Source organism: Gracilinanus agilis, chromosome 5 (genome assembly GCF_016433145.1).
Source record: "Gracilinanus agilis isolate LMUSP501 chromosome 5, AgileGrace, whole genome shotgun sequence".
Taxonomy (NCBI): domain Eukaryota; kingdom Metazoa; phylum Chordata; class Mammalia; order Didelphimorphia; family Didelphidae; genus Gracilinanus; species Gracilinanus agilis.
Window position 1 is genome coordinate 85,362,696 of NC_058134.1, and position 20,303 is coordinate 85,382,998.

The following is a 20,303-nucleotide window of genomic DNA, read 5'->3' on the forward strand; positions in this document are numbered from 1 at the left end:
CCCTACATGAAAGGGTGCAACAAGTTCCTATTTTATAGCACAAAGTATCTTATCCCTAAGGGTTTGAATCCACTGTTACCCATTGCTTCATTCAGAGGACTGCTAAATTCGTGATATAGAAGTACAGTATCTGATTTTAAGACAGAAGATTGGTTTGAACATTAAAAAACTCAAGATCACTTTCAACGTAATGTCCAATGTGACTCCAAAGCCATGATGGTATAAGATGTTGCCCATTGCATTCCAGAGAGGTGATAGGTTCAAGGTGCAGAATGAGACATATTCTTTGGATATAATCAATGCTAGAGTTTGTTTTGTTTGACTATACATTTTTTATACACAAATTCTGTTTTTATTTTTTTTCCCAGTGGTGGGTGGGAAGGAGATAAAATGAAATTTTTATTGATTAATTGAATTTTTTAAAATAACAATTTGAATTGGATGATCACAAAGATCTCTTCCTGCTCTAAATCTTCTGTTCGTGTGTGTTCCCTGAAGGAGCCCAACAGTTATCACTGACTGAGGGGAAAAAAAGACCAGGGAAGAGGCAGAATTCACAGAAATAATGATAGAAAAGGGGGTACTCTAGCAACAAGTGGTGAGCAGAAGTAAAGGCTTATAGTATCTCAAGATTATAGCACTGGACTTTGAATAAATGGTTGTGAAAACAGATATTCTTTACCATTTATCTATCCCTATCTGACTTGCAAAATGGTTTACCTTCTTTCTCAGGCCTTTTTGTAATTCATGTGGAGAAATATAACTGCTCCTGCTAGGCTGCCTGACAGTGCAAATACACGTAGTGCTAAATAAATTCTTTACTGGTAATGTAATGATCCCTAAATTTATTTCACTGCTACTCGAGACTGGCTTTAAATATCTCCTTTTCCTTAGTAGATGGACACTTTTAGGCCATCAGAAGTGAAAAGCTCAGACTGAATAAAATATAAACTGCTACAGCTGAGGAGGAAAGCAGGCCTGAAGGAGATTTACTTAGTTTTGCTTAATGTCACCAGGCAGCTTAATTGAAATGCCTCACAAGCTAGATAATGAATCTACTTATCTACAAGCACAAATAGAGCATTTACTCCTCTTAAATATGATACCTCACTCACTGCCATGTATTGATTACTTAGAATGTAGTGAGGATAGCATCTAATGTATACAGCAGTGCAGAAGAAATACAACAGCCACTTCCTTTTTTAATAAACTCTATGAACTAATTCTCTTATGTAGACTGACAGATTATTTACTCTTACCATGCTGATTTTTTCTTCCAAAACACCATCTAGATGAGAGTAGAAAGACTTGCTTGTTATCCTGCAAACATATTATAGATATCTCAGAGTTGGAGGAGATGTCAGAGGTCAACAAATACTTTGAAAAAATAAAATTTTATTATTATTTTTTGACTTTATATTGCCTAAATTTGTCCCATATCCTTCCCCATTTCACTCCCTTAAGACAAGTAATTTTTAAAAGATAAAAGCAGAGAGTTAATAATCACTAGAACTGATCAATACATTGGAAAAAAAAACTGAAAGTACATGACATGCCTATACCACACCTATGCAAAGGAGTAAGAGGAAGCGTCATCTCATAACTCTTCTTTGGGACCAAATTTGTTCTTTGTAGTTTTTCACCATTCATTTCCTCTTGTTTTGTAGCAGTTTTTTTTAAAACCTGTATATATTGTTTCTTGGTGCTAATTACTTCACTTTGCATCTTTACATGTAGGTCTTTCTATTCTAAAGATAGCCATTCTTTTTTGTTCTTTACCGCACAATATTATTGTCACATTCATATTTCATAGTTTGTTTAATCCGTCCCCATTTAATGGACATCTACTTTATTTCTAGTTCTTTGCTACAGCAAAAAGTGCTGCTATGAAGATTTTGGAATATGGAAACCTTCTTTTTGTCTAGTCCTAACTGAAGATGAGATGCTTGTCAACTGGTCCTATGGACTATTATTTAATATTTGCACTGATAATCAACCCCTCTATATCCAGAGGAAATTCTGAGTAACTATGGATAGCTCTAATTATTAGGGAGTTTTTCTTATGCCAGGCTGAAGATTGATTGCCTTTGTAATTTCCATACATTGCTCTTTGTTCTACCCTCCATTGCTTGGCAAGATAAATCTAATCCTTCTTAGACATGCTGTTTAAGGATGTTTAAATTGACCATCCCTTAATTGTTTGGGCAGTGTCACATCTTCTCTTCACTAAATTAAACATCCTCAGTTCCTCCATACCATTAAATATACCTTGTATATATAGCTGTATATATACCATATACCTTGATCTCTAACCTTCTCTCCAATGGCTTCCCTCACCAATGGTCAGCTTCTCATTTGTCAAAATTTTGCCTTAATTAGACACCTATAACTGAAAACAACATCCCAAACATAGTTTGACTGAAAATCTATTTATTATTGTATCATTGGAATTCTTGTACCACAGTATTTTTTATTATCGTGTACATAAAGTACCTTAATAAATTTACTATTAGATTCATCCTGATTTAATGATCATTTTCCCCTCACATTCTGCTATAAGTAGATAGTTATACCAAGATTCAGGTTCCTGGTAAAACAACTTCAAAAACCAACAAAAAGTTCTTAGTATTCAAATTACTTCTGCAAGTACAATCACAACAAGGAACACAGGGAAAGGGATGCTGGGAGATGAAGTCCAAGGTCACAAGATTTTCTAATTATACATTATGAATAAGTAATCGTTTCTCATTCCCTTAAATAAGACATTTTTTCAGTGGACATGATTTGGAAATTTTGGTGTTTTGTGCATTATTAGAGATTTAAAGGTAGAGCTGTGACGAGGAATTCTCAAAGTCTGGGTTTTAGATGAAGGCTCTAATGATATGAGGTAGGGACAAAGATAAGACAAACGAATGATGGCAAATGTCTTTAATGCAAAAGTTATATTCTGAGAGAGAAATCATTTTATTAGTAAAATAATTATATTAGAAACAGAAAGTATATCATGTAATATATAATGCTATAATTGTGGATGGAATGGACAGTATTCTGAGGTATTTATGCCCATATGGAAGAAATACATCTTCGCATATCATCTAAAAAAAAGATGCCTAGTATTTCTTCTTCTTTTTTTTTCTACTTAAGCTAGAAGACCTCTTGGTAGAGGCACAGAATTCAAAAGTTTTTTAAGTTGGCCATAGAACAACGAATGTGAAAGGAGAGGTTATCACAGGGCTGTAGCCCGATACAGACCCTCTATAACACTGGGTGGTTGTTTTCTCCTCCCCTCTCTTCATCTTTCTTATCTCCTCCCTTCCACTTCCCTCTTCTACTCTTGCCTTTTCTCCTTTTAACTGCCATCTTGATGCAGACAATTCCCAAACTTATACCTGACTTCTCTCCACATTGATAGGTTTAGCATGTCTAGATATCTACTAACCATTTTCACCTGTCTATTCTAATAGCATCTCCACCTCAGTTTGTCTAAAATTGAATTTATAACTTCCACCTGAAATTCTGCTTCTCTTCCTAAGTTCCCTCACTGTCAGCATCACCAGTTACATGCTCTACACAAGCTTCTCATCATTGAGTCCTCTTTATCCCATCTATCCTATATTTCACCAAAACTTCTCTTTTCTAACTCCATAATATTTCTCAAATGTGGTACTTCTTTAGTATTCCCAGTGTTATCTTCCTACTCTGACCCTTATTACCTTTTACTTTGATTCCCTTATTCTGCTTTCTGGTCTTTTTTCCATTAAGATATTGTGACACAAATGTGGATTCATTTAAATGCATAGTCTCCAAGGTCATGAAATAAAAATATAAGTTGTAACATTCATGAATATTTTTAAATCTACCTGCCCTTTGCTCTTTGGTTCCTTCATCTCCCACCAAATACACACATACACATTTTTCATAACCCAACCTAATCACCAACCTCAGAAGACAGAGCATGCCCTGATGTTGAACTACTTTTCAAGAAGATTTTTGCCCTTAATATTTCTGCTACATTAATTTTTCTCTGTGGCATGTTTTGGTTGCTTTCTCCTTTGGTTCTTTAAATTATATTTTGGGGGCTCCTCAGAATCTTAATGGTTCTCTAAGGTTATAATTACATTATCCCATCTATTTTTTGTCTTCTTTCCAATAAAGATCTCTCCTTCATCAATGAAGATGATGCTATTATTCTACTACCCATGTGTTTTAAGGGGCTTAATTTCTGTTTTTAGTAATAATGATGTACATGAAACACCCACAGTTCCTAACACCTACCCCTACTTGTAAGGAGCAGGCAGTATATATGAGCCAGTTGGACACAGAAGGGTACAGTCTGTGACCATGAAAGAGAGTGAAGCCAACTGACTTGCATGGGAATGGAACCTTTGACTTGCTCCCAGTAGATTGGTGTTCTAACTCATCGAGTTAACCTTTTCCAGTAAACAAAGTGAAATGTTCCTTACTATGCTACCTGAATTCATTAGCACTTTAAAATCTGTGATTTAAAAAGAAAAACATGGTCTCTTGTCATGTTTCTCCACTAGTTCCTTTCCGGGGCAATAATATTTAATTTCCTTACTTTCTTGGTCCTGGGTTAAAATTGCACTCTAAAACTTCTTTGTGTAATGCTGACTGTGAGTTAAGGCTATGCCACTGGAGCAGAGGCCCGACTGGTCCTTTCAACTGTAAGCCCCATGATCTATAGACTATATATTGTCTAAAGGTCAAATTTAGAGAGTCTCTTCACCAGGCTAACCAGGTGAATTTTCTGGCCATAGAAACTTGGAATGAATAGTTATCCTCTTAAGTTATAAAGGTATTGCCACCATCATTGGTGGGAAGAGGCACAATTAAAGATATTCAATGTATCTAAGTAATATTTACTGATAAGACAATCCCTTAATTTTATGTATAAGGCTTTTCTCCTCCCATTTGTCAATATCTTGTGGCATCCAGGCAGGCAAATTGAGATCATTTATTCCAAACACAGTTTACAGACTGACAGAAACTGGCACTTCCCTGGCTCTTCATATTCAGGCTGGAATGCTTTGGGGTACCATATCTTCTCCAGTTCTCATAGATAGTAGAAAAATGACTATCTCTTTTCTTTTAAATCTGACAGGAAGACAATCTTTTGCATCCGTTTTGAGAGAGGATATATTTGGTTTCTCTGCCATTCTTTGTCCTTCGTCTTGAGATCACTTGAATTTCTGTCTTCACAAACATTAAGAATACATGCCACATTAGCGATATCAGCAGATCTAATTAATGTTGCATCTGCCTTGTAAAAGACTTTAAAAATATGTTTTGGATAACTTCTGAATTCATACACAAATGGACAGGTTTCTAGTTTTCATTATTGCCCTTTTATAGCTTCCCATGTGTATGGCTTGTTTTCAAAGTACACACAGAACACTTACAATGAAAATTGTTGTGAGGCACTTAATCAAGTGTTTTAATTAATTTCAAATTCATAACAGCAATTCACTTCCCTTCATTCATTAGCTTTGTGAAAGCATCCGTCTCTGTAGGTTGCGTAGCGTGATTTCCTTATAGCAACTTGAGATTTTGTTTGTCACCTATTCTGACAAATATTTGAAAAATGATTTGTTCTGTAGTTCACACAAAGTAATATAGATGCTCAGTAGAACTATGAAGGAAGAAAAATCTGTATGGACTCCAGCTCACCCTAACCTTTTCCATGTTTTCAATATCATAGAAAACTACTTCATATAATGGGAAACTCTGGATTTGGCATCAAAAGACTTGTGATTCCCATCTTTAAAACTAGTGGAGTGACTTGGACAAATAAGCCTCAATTTCCTTGTCTCTAAAATGAAGATAATGGTGTTTATGTGATTCACATCATAGGGTAGTTGTAAAGAAATGGCTTTGTAAATTTTACTTTGATTTAGGCTGGCCAGATATAGTTTCCAGGAAATTAGTATCATCCGAATAGCACAGTCAGTATAGACATTAGTATAGAACTTCAATGGACAATGTCGAGGCTTTTTTTTGTTTGTTTGTTTGTTTGTTTGTTTTAAACCCTTAACTTCTGTGTATTGGCTCATAGGTGGAAGAGTGGTAAGGGTGGGCAATGGGGGTCAAGTGACTTGCCCAGGGTCACACAGCTAGCTGGGAAGTGTCTGAGGCAGGCTTTGAACCTAGTACCTCCCATCTCTAGGGCGGACTCTCAATCCACTGAGCTACCCGGCTGCCCCTGTCGAGGCTTTTAAAATGTAGTTGATTTGAAAAAATGTATATGGAAGAAAACCTACAGGTAGTGTCTCAAGATTCCCAAACCGAGTCAGTGTTTTGAGGTAGCCCAGTATAGCCTTGTCTTGTATTATTATAACCACAATTAAAATTGTAAATAATTAATTACCTCCCCATCTCCTTATTAAAAAAGAGAAAGAAAGAAAAAGAAGGGGGGGGGAGAGAGAGAGAGAGAGAGAGAGAGAGAGAGAGTCTGAACTACAGTCATCCCTAAAGTCCTTTCCAGATCCGAATGTGTAATCCTATGATCCTATAACCTTATATTGCTATATTTACCTTGGCTCTCCTTTTATCCAACATCAAAATTTATCTGATTTGCTTAACTCTGGCAAATTAATTTTATTTGAAGTGTTGACACCATCTTCTTTTCTTTTTTCTTTATAATTATTATTACCTCATGTCATATCATTGGAATTAGCATAGTTGTATGGAAATTAATTGGGAAAAAGTAAGATTAATTTTTTGACATATGACAAGCTTTAAATTTTTTTCCTTACATTTTTACATCTTGAAAAAATTCTAACATGTAATGTATTCTCTTTTAGTTATAGACCTTTGTTTTACATGATTTGCTAATGAGTTTTAAAAAGTATTACATGAATTCTTTTTCATGAATCCATACTACTTTTGATATTAAATGCATCTTTGGACAGCCTATTGTCCACATCTAGCCTTTACTATATCCTGTAGGTAGTTTACTGCTGTTTATACAAGACACGGTCATAGTTCACTGAAGCATGCTCATCTCTATTTCTTGGGTAAATTACTTGATTTTTTTTGTGATATGTGGCACAGTTCAAGGCTGTTGCAACATTTCATTTCCATTTGTGAATTTCTGTAATTACAGAATAATTCCGCTACTCAATATATTTACCAGAGTTCTTCAGTGGACTTCCAGGCCCATTGGAAAAAAAATGTTCCTAACATTTCCTGGAAGTAGATATTTTATAATCTGATAAACATACTCAAATCTTACAAGCTCATCTAAAGTACTTCTGACATTGGTTTTAGAACTTTCAATGAAAAAGTGAGTTTCATCAAGAAAAAAAATGACCTTTTCCCAATCTTCAGTATTTTAGTGTTTGGATTGTCTTGCCAACATTAACAGCATATTTTTCCATAAAAATGGTTACCATTCTCCCCCCAACACATACCTTTAAAAAAAATTATGCTTCACTATGTAGCTGATCCTATTTTATTATGAGATGGAAATTCTTGATGTGATCACTCCAAGAGCTGTTTTAGTATCCCTTATAACAGCATTGGTAAACATTTTGAGTTCGAGTGCCTAGGCAAATTCAAGCTGTCTGTGAGTCCTTGTATTACCAGAGAGAGCTGAGGGAGGAAGTGCTTGCTTTGGGCAGCTGTACAGAAGGTTGGGGCATGCAAAAAAATGTCCTCAGGCACTGGGAAGAGGGAGAATGGAGAAGCTTTTGGCTCTGCATGCATGCCACATCTTTGCCAACACTGCCATGTAGGCTTCATAGGCTTAATAGCCACAATTTCTTGGCACATTTTCTAGGAGTAATATTCCTTCTCAAAAACTATAGAATTAAAAATAATACAAAACAGAACAATGAAATGTGTATATGGTACAAACTCCTGCACCCACATGACAGGAAACTAGATAGTAGACACTCAGCTCTCTTTGGTTCCATTTGGTCAAGATCAGTGCCATTTCAGTAGTTCTCACTCATGACTATTGCTTTCATAGAATGAAATCATACAAAAATAATTACTTGTCCTAAGCAATGCAGATAAGGTAATGGTTCTAGAACAGTAATACCTTCGTCCCCACTTGATATAATTGTGTTTTTATGAAAATAACATCCCAGAGCTCAAAGAAAACCTTTGACTACTTTAGAAGGAATCTAAGCTGGTTGGCTTAAAAACGAACCCTAGGAAACACAAAATAGGTATATATTAGCAATTGGCAATAAAGAAAAGCACATATAGACAGCATTGAGATTAAGGAGGCATATGAGTACCTTAGTCAACTTCTTTAGCAAAAAATAAATATGGATGAAAAATGAACTAGGAATAGATTCCACTATATTCACAGTAGTTACCAATGATGTGACCAATGGAACACACATATTCAGATACAGATGCCCCCCAAAGTAAAACACAGGAGTCCATCATCATCTATTGGAAAGCACAGAGTATTAAGTTTTTCCCATGACTGACAAATGAAGAATTCTTGAAGTTAGAAAGAATCCCGTGGTCTTGAGGGTAATTCTTGCATGAGGAATTGCTGGATGGCTCATTTCTCAAGCTGCATGGGTAGTAGAAGAGCTGCTTGAGTCACTCACAACAGATCCTGCAAATCCACACAAGACCAGTGGCTATTTGACACCTTCAGAATAAGCCCATGTTTCAGAAGGGAACCTTAGTAAGAAAATTGGCAGGTATTTGGTAGACCTGCATACAACAGTAAACGTGAATGGATTCTCACGTCTTAACATCCCAGGGATATTAATGGAATATTGAATCTACTGCAAAAGGACCTTTGCTTCAGGCTTCCTGATATGAGGATTCCTTTTAACACAGATCCCAACCTGTCTGTGACTGAGTGAGATCCAGGGAATGGCTTGAAATATGCAGATGTGAAATCACCTTCCCTAAATCACACAGCTAGTAATTATCAGAGGAAGAATTTGATCTCACATCTCCTAGATTTCAAGCTGAGCAGTCTATCTATCCACTATGCCAAACTGTCTCCCTAGGGTTTAACAGTTTATACAGGACACCTGGAAACTGTGATGCCTTAATTCAAAGGACTAAAGTCCCCATGTGGGAATGTCATCACAGATGAGGTATATTTGTATCACAAATACAGCTACACTTTGGTCTTCAAGACCCATCAGGTCAAGGAAATTACATCTCCTCTGAGCTTCATTATTTTTTCTTTATTCTTATACTACAATTAAGATAGACTCCCTTTTGATTCTATGTGGAGATATTTCCCCCCTTAAGTTCTGTTTAGTGACTGTCACTAACAGAAAACCAGAATGGCATTATTGGCCATTTCAAGTACGGACAACATTTTCAAGAATATATACATTATGAGGCTTGAAGGGTCTCTAAGGTTCTGAACCTGGAATCCTTATGATCCTGTGACTGTGGAGACCTCAGATGAAAGCCAGATTTGAAGTAAAACACAAAGGTAGAGGGAATATTGTTTGCAAAGTTTGAGAATGTTTAAAAGATTATTGAGAATAGGATGAATTGGAATACGCTAGGAAATACACGAACTATATTGGAGATGGATAGGGGAAGAGCAGAATTTATTAAAATAGGAATGAATCCAGCAGTAGTCATAGAGTCAAGGCTGCATGTGCTGGTACATTCTAGGGGGAGCATTTCCACTGTTACTCCTTCCTCATTCTATACTCAGTATATACCTTATGGATGAGCATTCTCTCTCTCTGTCAATTATATAGATATAAATATAGATATAGATATAGATATAGATATGTAGATAGATAAGCATAAAAAGTATGTATTTATATTACATATATATTTCTTGCATGAAGAATTGCTAGTTGGCTCTTTTCTCAAGCTGCATGGGTTTTATATATATATATATATAGTATATATATTATAGTATATACATGTAATATAAATACACACTTNAATGTTTAAAAGATTATTGAGAATAGGATGAATTGGAATATGCTAGGAAATACACGAACTATATTGGAGATGGATAGGGGAAGAGCAGAATTTATTAAAATAGGAATGAATCCAGCAGTAGTCATAGAGTCAAGGCTGCATGTGCTGGTACATTCTAGGGGGAGCATTTCCACTGTTACTCCTTCCTCATTCTATACTCAGTATATACCTTATGGATGAGCATTCTCTCTCTCTGTCAATTATATAGATATAAATATAGATATAGATATAGATATAGATATGTAGATAGATAAGCATAAAAAGTATGTATTTATATTACATATATATTTCTTGCATGAAGAATTGCTAGTTGGCTCTTTTCTCAAGCTGCATGGGTTTTATATATATATATATAGTATATATATTATAGTATATACATGTAATATAAATACACACTTTTTATGCTTATCTATTTAACACTTCTAAATTCATATTGAGCATAATTGTGGATATCATTTTATTGCATTGCTGATCAAAATTATGCAGTTATCACTTGGAAAACAAAGTGGTAAATGAAAACAAAACAGAAGCTGGAAAAACCAAACCATGTGTGTACTTGTGGTAGAGAATATGAAACATTAGCACTGGGTTTGGATTCCAATGCTGTATCAAGAGAGATGCCAAATTTATAATTATAATATAATATATAATCCATAACTTAGGACTGTCAAAAATCTTTTGAAAGTATTAAATGAATCTGAAACTTAACTGTTGACTTTTAGTGAAACTTGGGACAGTAACTTTCTTGATCTCTATGTTGAAAATCTCTCCTTGGAATGGGGGCTAGAGACAGATATAGGTGTCTGGGATTGTGCAACAGACTAGATTTCATGGAATGGCACTGGGTTGGGACAAAACTCTAGCTAAAATCTGTCTTGGACAGTTTTCCAATCATTCCCCAGCTGTTTCATTACATGGTTCTGTCAGGGATGGGGGAAAGGAAAGGTTGTTGCTAGATCTTTCCCTGGTCTTACTTAAGACGTGCCATCACACATGCTTTTCTTTTTTGTGTGTTTGTCAGAGGCAATATGGCACAGTAGATTGTAGACTCACTTTCATTCAGGAAGACCTGGGTTCAAATTCTGATTCTGACAGTAACAGTTTGATGCTGGGAAAATCATTTAACTTCTCAGTGTTGAGTTTACTCTCTAGACCTTACCTACTAAATCTTAGATGTTGTGAAAACCCTCTCTGGAGTTCCTCATAGTGATGAAATGAAGTACAACATTTCAGTGATTACCTTGCTCTGCTCCCCAGCCATCAGCCTATCAATTTATTTGCATTAACTTCAGTTAACCTATGTGAATGTACCTTAATAATTGAGTAATATTGTCACGAGTATCATAACTATTTATACTTTATGATTTGATGATTTAGCCTATTTGAGCTTTCCTTGGAATAATGTAGATTGCAACCACAGTGCAATTTAGTAGATAACCTTCAAGAATCATTGTAGTCCAAAATTTCATGACCTTCTAAGGTCTGTCTGGTAATATATCAAGTCCAGTCTTTTGGCCACAGATATCACTGGACACTTACTGAAAGATTTTCTAACTTCATGTAGGACCCACTAAAATTGTTGGCATTTGGTGTCATAGATTTTGAGAACCAAAGGTCAGTACCACAACATAGAATCCTCAGAGTATGGCTTTACTGTACTCTATTAATATTTTTTGCCATTGTATCACTTAAAAGAAAACTTCTTGCCATAATTTTGGGCTGAAATTAGACTCCCTATTGCATCTGTAGTTATTTGGAAGTATAATGATTTCACTAGTTCAAGAGTAGTCATCTCAATGTCCCTTCCCCTACTCCCCAATTCCAAGATGAACATAAGCAAAAGGTTTTATTTTCAGAGCCTTTAGCGAGTCTGATTTGATTTTGGAATTCTGTAGCATGAGTCAGAGGCAAAAGTGAACAAAATAAGTGGCTGAGTGTTTGTGGTTGCTCATGTGCGTATGGGATGTGTTATATTGTTGTTGCTGCCAGTAACACATGACTGGGTCAGGGTGGAGGCAGTACATACAGCACACAGAACTCTGGGGGAAAAGAAAGATAGAAAGGAAGAAATTAAACCCAATTATGATATTTATGTCTAACCTTCTTATCAATACCATGACCATAGACATCAATTAAAAGACTGACACACTAAGGAAATAGGGGTCAGCCCTTCCCTGAATCAATTTGCATCAAACTGAGCTAGATATAATTTATTTGTATAAGCTATCAAAATATAAAAAAAGACTAAATTGTAAGGCAGTCCTCTGTACTCTCTAGAGTTTTCTGCACTCAAGTGGCTATATTCTTCCTGCTGGCATGTATTCTGGAACAAAAAAAGAGAGAAATCAAATAAAACATGGAGTGGATATTTTAATTGTCATGGAAGTTGACACAAAATAAGACTCAAGTTTCCAAACCTTTCTGTTACACTTATGGGTTTCTCATTCCCACAGACCTTGTCCTTTCCTATGACCCATTTTGCTCCTGGCTAGAGACACCAGAATGTCACCCTTGGGAAAATGTTCTCATGATTGCCAGTTGAAAAAAAAAATTCACAAGACAATCTTAATGACTTCACTGCCCCTCAGTCATGAACCACAGCTGGTTAACCACATTCTCTCCAGTGTAAATGTCTGAATATACCCAGTTCTCAGGAACTTTGTGAAAAATAATTTGTCAAAGGAAGGAAAACAATGTATAAGGGCATTTTGTGTAACTTTTCACCAAGTCAGGGTTTTTGGACACATACCAAAATGTTAAATTTTTTGGAGCTTTTCTTTGAACCTTGAACAAGGAACCTTTTCAGTAATCAAAGGGAATTTTCTTAGAAGAATGCATGTGAACCTTTCAGTATTGTTTGGTCTTTCTTTTCCTTTCCCCCTTTCTCTCTCTCCTTTTCTGATGCACTTCTCACATTCCCTTTTCCTCTCTCTCTGTCTCCTTTCCTCTTGCTCTCTCTCTCTTTGCCCTCTTTCCTTGATCTTCTAGATTCATTGTCTTCATTTTGTAGCGTGTTTAAACCTCACAATTTTATCAGATCAGCAAACTGTGTAGCTGTAATATGATTCCACCATCTTTTAATCATGCGCTTGGGGGAGGGTGATAGGGAAGTGGTACTTAGTTAATGCTAAAGGAACTGGAACAGCTGAATGTATGAACATTCATTAAAACGTGTCTCAAAAGTCTAACCCTAATTTGAAAAAGTTAGTGCTGAAAATATCAGAAACTCGTGGGCATAATGAAAATCAGCAGGTAACCCCTGCAATTACATCAACTGCCTCAAGTGTTAGAATTGCAACACACATACAAATGAAACACAATAAAGACTTCAGCATTTGGGTTCATACTTCAGCCCTCAAATTACATGAAGTAATTTCTCCCTTGTAAAGCATGACAAAATGTTGATTTGAAGTTCTTTCTCCCTCTTTGTCAGGAATCTAGCAGCATTCTCATTTCTTAATAACAGTTCACAGATTAATTTTCTCCAAGCACTTGTCATTAAGTGATCATTAATCTGAATTAACAAGATAATTTCAAAAGCTACCCTAAAAATTTCAGGTTTTAGATTTTTAATGCTTTTTGCCTGCCTTTCATTAGAACGGAACCTAATCTTGCTCCTCACTGATGAAGCTTCTCTAAGGGTGGAGTGATCAAATATGGCACCATTTGTCAAAAATTACTCAGCAAGATTGTACAGGACAACATGTTGCTTTGTGCATAGTTTGCGTGTAAATATTTTTTGTTATTGAATTTATTGACTAGCTCATCGTGAACAGTCTTATTGTAGGAATTGCCACAGTCTATCCTTTTTGCTTCAGAGAATCTGTTATGCTCATTCCTTTCTTTTAACTTCACCAAAGTTCCTAATCACCTCTTGCTGTCTCATTTGTCTCTCTGCCCCATCTCTTCCTTTCCCACTTCACTCTTTATAAAGTTCCTAAATTAATCTCTCTAATACACAGGCATGAATATATTACCCTCCTGCTAGAAAACCTTCAATGTCCCTCTTTGTTTCCTGAATACAATATAGACTATTCACTCTGTTGTTCAAGGCCCTCCATGGCAGTGCTCCAGCCTCCTCTTTCAAACCACATTTTATGGTTCTTCCTTTTGGACAATTTTATGCTACAGTCAAAACTGTGCCCAGACTACCTCTTATGCCATTTAACTGTCCCATACTTTGTGCCCATATGACTTTGTTAGGATGTTTCCTTGGGCCCATTCTGAGGAGAATGTCAACAAGCAGAGGAGGACCTCACTCTCTCTCCTGCCCATTGACATCCTTCAAAAATAAAATCAGGTGCTCCTTCCTGCATAAAGGATCTCCCCAGACAGATTGCTTTTCCTTTCTCAGTTTTACAGACCTCTCCACCTTACTTAATAATTTTTGAACTTGAATTATAATTATTCATATACTTCTCATCCTCTTACAATACTATAAGCTCCTTAAGATTAGGGATTGTGTCTTATCTTATTGCCTATTTACCGCAACCCCCTTTGAACTTTGGACTTTATATAGTAATTTCTCGGTTGATAACATTTGTATACTTGTCATTTACTCTGTTTTGTGTTGTAACTATGTTTGACAATGATTTCACTGCTAGATTCTAAGATTTATGAGGTCAGGGACCATATATTTAAATTAAAAAATTTAATAACAAATTTCTACAAGTTTCCCAAAGTTATATAATCCAAATTGACTCTCTGCCTTCTTCCCTTCCTCTTTCCACAGTTGGAAAGCAATTCAATCTGAGTTTTACATGTATTATCACACAAAACAATGGAATAATGTATTTTTAACAGTATGCTTTGCACTCAAAAATAAATGTTTATTCAACTTAATCAAATTGGAGATTATTGGAGGCTGATGGACTAAAGGCTTTAAAGAAGGACTGAATGTTAATTCATGAATGAAGATTGAATTATGCCATTTTTCACTTTATTTCCTCAATGAAATTTTCTCTAGAGTAAGTGATGTGTGTTTTCTTTCACTGAACATGGAAATATATATTGTATAATAATACATATACATCCTATAACATATTACCTGCCATCTTGGAGGAGAGAACATGGACCAAAAATGTCACAAAATGATTATTGAGAATTGTTTTGATGTATAATCTGAAAAAAAAAATAAAAAATTTAATTAAAAAAAAAAGAACTTAATGTTGATTCACACAATAGAGAGTGTTCCCAGGAAAATGTTGTAGAAAGATCACAGGGATGAAGCATTTATATAGCATCCTTTATGTTCTAGGCACTCTGGTAAGTGCTTTAAAAATGTTATCTCATTTCATCATCACAAAAGCACTGTGAGTTAGGTGTTGTTATTCTCCTTATTTTACAGTTGAGTATACAGAGGTTAAGGGATTTGCCCAAGGTCACATAACTATTAAAAGTCTGAGACCAGATTTGAACCTGGATCTTCCCAACTTCAGAACCACCTCTATATCCTATTTACCACCTTGCTGTCTGTGTCAAATGGTTAGGCACACAGTAAATATTGAAAAAAATCATGCCAGTTTGGTCTGCAGGGCTAGAAAATGGGACCTATGAGGAAAAAATTCAGGAGAAAGATTTATTTATCCAAATAAAGGCAATACTGAGCAATCTACAAATATAGTCATCTTTTGATCAGTAATACTGGTTCCAAATACTTTGGATATATGACATCTCCAGGTGAATTAAAAACTAATTTTGCCTACTTTTTTTTTTAAAAACCTTTAACTTCTGTGTATTGACTTATAGGTGGAAGAGTGGTAAGGGTAGGCAATGGGGGTCAAGTGACCTGCCCAGGGTCACACAGCTGGGAAGTGTCTGAGGCCAGATTTGAACCTAGGACCTCCCGTCTCTAGACCTGGCTCTCAATCCACTGAGCTACTCAGCTGCCCCCAATTTTGCCTACTTTTTAACTTCTAAACTTCCAACCTATAGCAAAAGTGACCAAAGTAAGCTTTGACCTCTCTTTTCCTTTCCTGCTCATTTTTTGGTGCAGGGGTGAATGGGCAATTAAGCAGCCAAAAATATACAAAAGGAGCCTCTAGAATCTATAGGTTATGTAATAAAATAATTCTATATCTTATATTATTCCAGATGTTCATACAGAAGCTGTCCAAGCGGCCCTTGCTAAACACAAAGAAAGAAAAATGGCAGTGCCGATGCCCTCTAAACGCCGGTCCCTGGTTGTACAGACCTCAATGGATGCCTACACACCTCCAGGTAAGCAAATACACTTGTCTCTTGTCCTTCCTATGCAGAGAAATGTGTGTGTACTTGTTGAAGCACATGGCAAGAAAATAATTTATTTCAGGATTTCTTTTGATTTCCAGTTTAGGTGTTATAATTTTGAGTTGTATAAAGTATATCTAAAAACACAATTCTCTTTGGGAAGATGAAAGAGTAGAATGTAAAGCTTCTTTTCCCTCCTAATACCTCACACAAACAACCAAAAAAAAAAAACCACTCTACAGTGTCAGTGCTAAAAGCAGCAAGAACAGACAGAAGTTAGGAGTGAAGCTCAACAGCCAGGGATAACTAGAGAGGAAGAATTTTTATTTCCTTGGCCTCAGTCCTACCACTATAAGTCCTAGGAGCAGGAATAGAGCAAACAGTGTGGAATCAACAAGGTAGCCCTTGGGAGCAAGATTGAGACTCAGCTTGCTTGCTGACTCCCAGATCTTACATCCCCAAGGATAACACTGGAATCTGTAGGTGGAGGGCCCTGGGAGCATCTGTGTCTGCTTCTGCAGCCTCTGTTCCAGTAGGACCCCATCCCTCCACCCAGCTGGCCCACAGATGTGGATTGAGGGAGTGGACACCACAGAGTCTATAGGTGCTAGACCTAAAGGGAAGAAATTCAGGCCTTTCTACTGCAAAGGATTGGTTTTGAAGGCCCAGGTAAGAAGGACTAGACATTGTTTCATTACCAGTCTAAAGCAACAGGAGAGAAGGGGTGAGGAAGGAGTGTACACTTGTGATTGCGGTTGCTGAGGGACTGATACCTTATCAGCTATGGTCACCCCCAGGAGAGTGGAGACCTTCACTGCTGCTATAGAAAGAGCTAGACTGGCAAATTGAAATTGAAACTGCCCAATGGCTCTGATTGGAGCATTTGAAGTCAATTAAAAACTGAGGTTTGAGTGGGAGACTAAGAGTGCATTGTACCCCAGACTATAAAAATTGGAATAACTAAATAGGACCCAGGAAAAAACAATTGCAAAAAAATTCTTGAAAACTGAAATAACAGGCTCCAACACAGTAGGAAGCCTGAGACTCCTGAAAAAATCCAATAATTAAATCTATTGGCCTGGCCACTAACTTTAAAAAAAATAAACAAATAAAAAGGAGCAAGTAAAGGAGAAAGAACCCAACTATTGCTAGCTTTTAAGGGGCCAGAGAGGACCTTGGCAGAAATTTAAGAGGACAGCAAAATAAAAATACCTACTTCAAAAACAGCAAAGAAATAAAATAAATGACCATAAGATAAAAAAACAAACACACAAACAAAAAAACTTTTGGCCAATCTTAAAAAGACTTCAAAAAGCAAATAAGAGAGGTTGAGGAAAAATTGGGGAGGAAAGCAGTACAACACAATTATGAAAGAAAGATCACCTGAATGGGAAAAGAGATCCAGAAACTCATGGAAAAAATAATTTATTAACATTTAGAACTGGACAAGATGAAGCTAATGATTTCCTTTAACAATAAGGAATAATAAAACAAAAACAAAAAATGAAATAATAAAAGAGAATATGAAACATCTTATCAAAAAACAACTGATCTGGAATACAGATTAAGAAGAGACAATATAAGAATAGTTGGATTCCTAGAAGGTTATGATAGAAAAAAGAATTCGATCCCATACTCCAAAAAATCATCAAGGAAAACCTCCCAGAAATTAAGAGGGTAAATAGAAATTGAAAGAATCTACTAGACACTACCTGAAAGAGACTCAAACCTGAAAGTGCATGGCAACATCATTGTTAAGTTCCATAACTCCTAGGTTAAGGAAAAAATAATATAAGCAACCAGAAAAAAAAACACAATGTAATTACTGTGGCATGACATTCAACATAACAGAAAATTTAGCAGCAGCAATCTAAAAGGAATGCAGGATATGGAACATGAAACACAACATTTGACAGAGCAAAGGAACTGAATTTCACAATAAATAACATATCCAGCAAAGATGAGTATAATTTTAAAAGGTAAAATATGCCTATTTAATGAACTAATGGAGTTTCTACTATTCCTGGAGGAAAACCTAGAACTCAATAGAAAATCTTATCTATAAGAAACATATAAAGGTAATGAAAGATTAATAATCAACCCAAAGGGTCAGATTGTTTCATTCTTGAATTAGAAAATGTCATCTATGGCCCCTGGGAATGTTATCATTGCCTAGGTATTTTGAAGGGGTCTGTATGGATGGAAAACTCCAGTTCAAGGTGAATATAATGGAATGAGGTGAAATGGTAGTGGAATAGACTAGGAAGAGGTAGGGTGGAATCTCATATAGAGGAGGAATGAGTAGAGGAACTGTCTTGCAGAAGGAGAGGAGAGGGTCTAGGTAGTTCTAGAACCCTTTCTCATCAGACTCCAGATAAAGAAAGAACAACATACACAATTATAAAGGTAAAAATCATATGTACAGAGAAACAAGAGGGAGGGCTAATAGGATAAAGGAGGGAATGGGAGTCCCTTTGTGGGTCTGAGGGAATAAGAGAAGGAGGTATAGGTTTAAAAAAAGAATAATAAAAGGGAAGGAGGGGAGGGATAATTAGAGGGGAGTACACATCAAAAGATATGGGGGTAGGGGCAGCTGGGTAGCTCAGAGGAGTGAGAGTCAGGCCTAGAGACCGGAGGTCCTAGGTTCAAACCTGGCCTCAGCCACTTCCCAGCTGTGTGACCCTGGGCAAGTCACTTGACCCCCATTGCCAGCCCTTACCAATCTTCCATCTATAAGACAATATACCGAAGTACAAGGGTTTAAAAAAAAAGATATGGGGGTAAGGTGAGGGAATAGGGAGGGACTCTTAAGACAAAATAGGGGAGGGTTTTTAGAATCAAACTCATCTCAAGAAGTAGGAGGGCACAGTTGGGGAAGATAAGGAAGGGATTTTTGGAAAGGTGGGTTGAATAAAATTAAAAGGTAAGGCATAAGTGACAAGGGAAGGACCTTTGGAAGGGTGGACCAATTTGAAACTAGAAGGACAAGGGGAGGAGATACAGGAGAATTTTTTATAATAGGTATAAATTGATTTGGAGAAGTATTAATCAAAGGAAATTGGACATCTGAGTAGGGATATGATAGAAAGAAAGGAAAAGGGGGACAGACAGTGAGGAGGATCAGAGTAGATGAAAATACAGTCAGTAACAATGACATTAAGAATAAATGGGATGAATTCACCCATGGGAAATGAATGGATAGCAGAAAGGATAAAAAACCATGGCCTGAATTATTTACAAGAAACACACTGAAAATGAGAGAAACACATAGAGTGAAGGTGAGAAGCTGGAATAGAATATACTATACCTCCATCTGATCCAGAGAAGTCAGGTTTATTAACTGTCACATCTGTCAGAGTTGGAGCTAAATATTATTGGAAGGGGTGAACAGAGAACTTTATTATGTTGGGGGTTCCTATACATAATGAATTATCAATATTGGACCTGTATGTACCACATGTTATAGCATCCAGATTTTTAAAGGAAAAACTAAACGAGATGCTGATGGGAACAGATAACAAAATAATAATAGCATAGGCTTTTAATTTTCCCCTCCCCTGGATAAATCTAACCAAAAAAAAAAGTTAAGGAGATGAAAAGAACTTTAATAATAGATATTTGGAGGACACACACACACCTACATGAGGTTAGCAGTAGATACTAGCCTGTGAATACTCAATCCAACCATAGTTTCTGGTGGGACAACGATGATTTAGAGAGCATAAATATTCTGAAAAAGTCATACTTTAACACTCATTATACTATGGAGGTAATCCCGCATTCCTGAGGGATTGTGGCATTGGAACAAAAGTTCCATGAGTATGGTCAACTTGGAAAAGACTTTGGTTTTAGAAGACCATGGTCCTGGCAACTGACCAAGTCTGCTACCTAAAGACTAATCTAATGAAATATGGCCTGGAAATATATGTTAACTGAGAACCAGACAGGTTAAGTTGATCAAATTAAATGCTGATAAGAACATGAAAAACAGTTGTGAATTGCTTTTTAGAAACAAAATGGAAATATACAGTAATAGTTGTAAAACTGTTTCATGCTCATTGACTAGGGATCTCAGTACTAGGATTAGGCTGTAAGGGCTTTATTGAGAGGGTAAAAGCCATGTA

General features: G+C 36.3%; 1 protein-coding gene across 1 annotated transcript in view; it reads left to right on the forward strand.

Annotated features, from left to right (window-relative positions):
- Positions 1–20,303, forward strand: part of DIP2C (disco interacting protein 2 homolog C) — a 601,650-nt gene that overhangs the window by 349,130 nt on the left and 232,217 nt on the right. Inside the window, exon 4 of the mRNA XM_044678953.1 lies at positions 16,045–16,170. Coding sequence (XP_044534888.1) covers positions 16,045–16,170 — 126 coding nt within the window. The remainder of the gene's footprint in view (positions 1–16,044; positions 16,171–20,303) is intronic.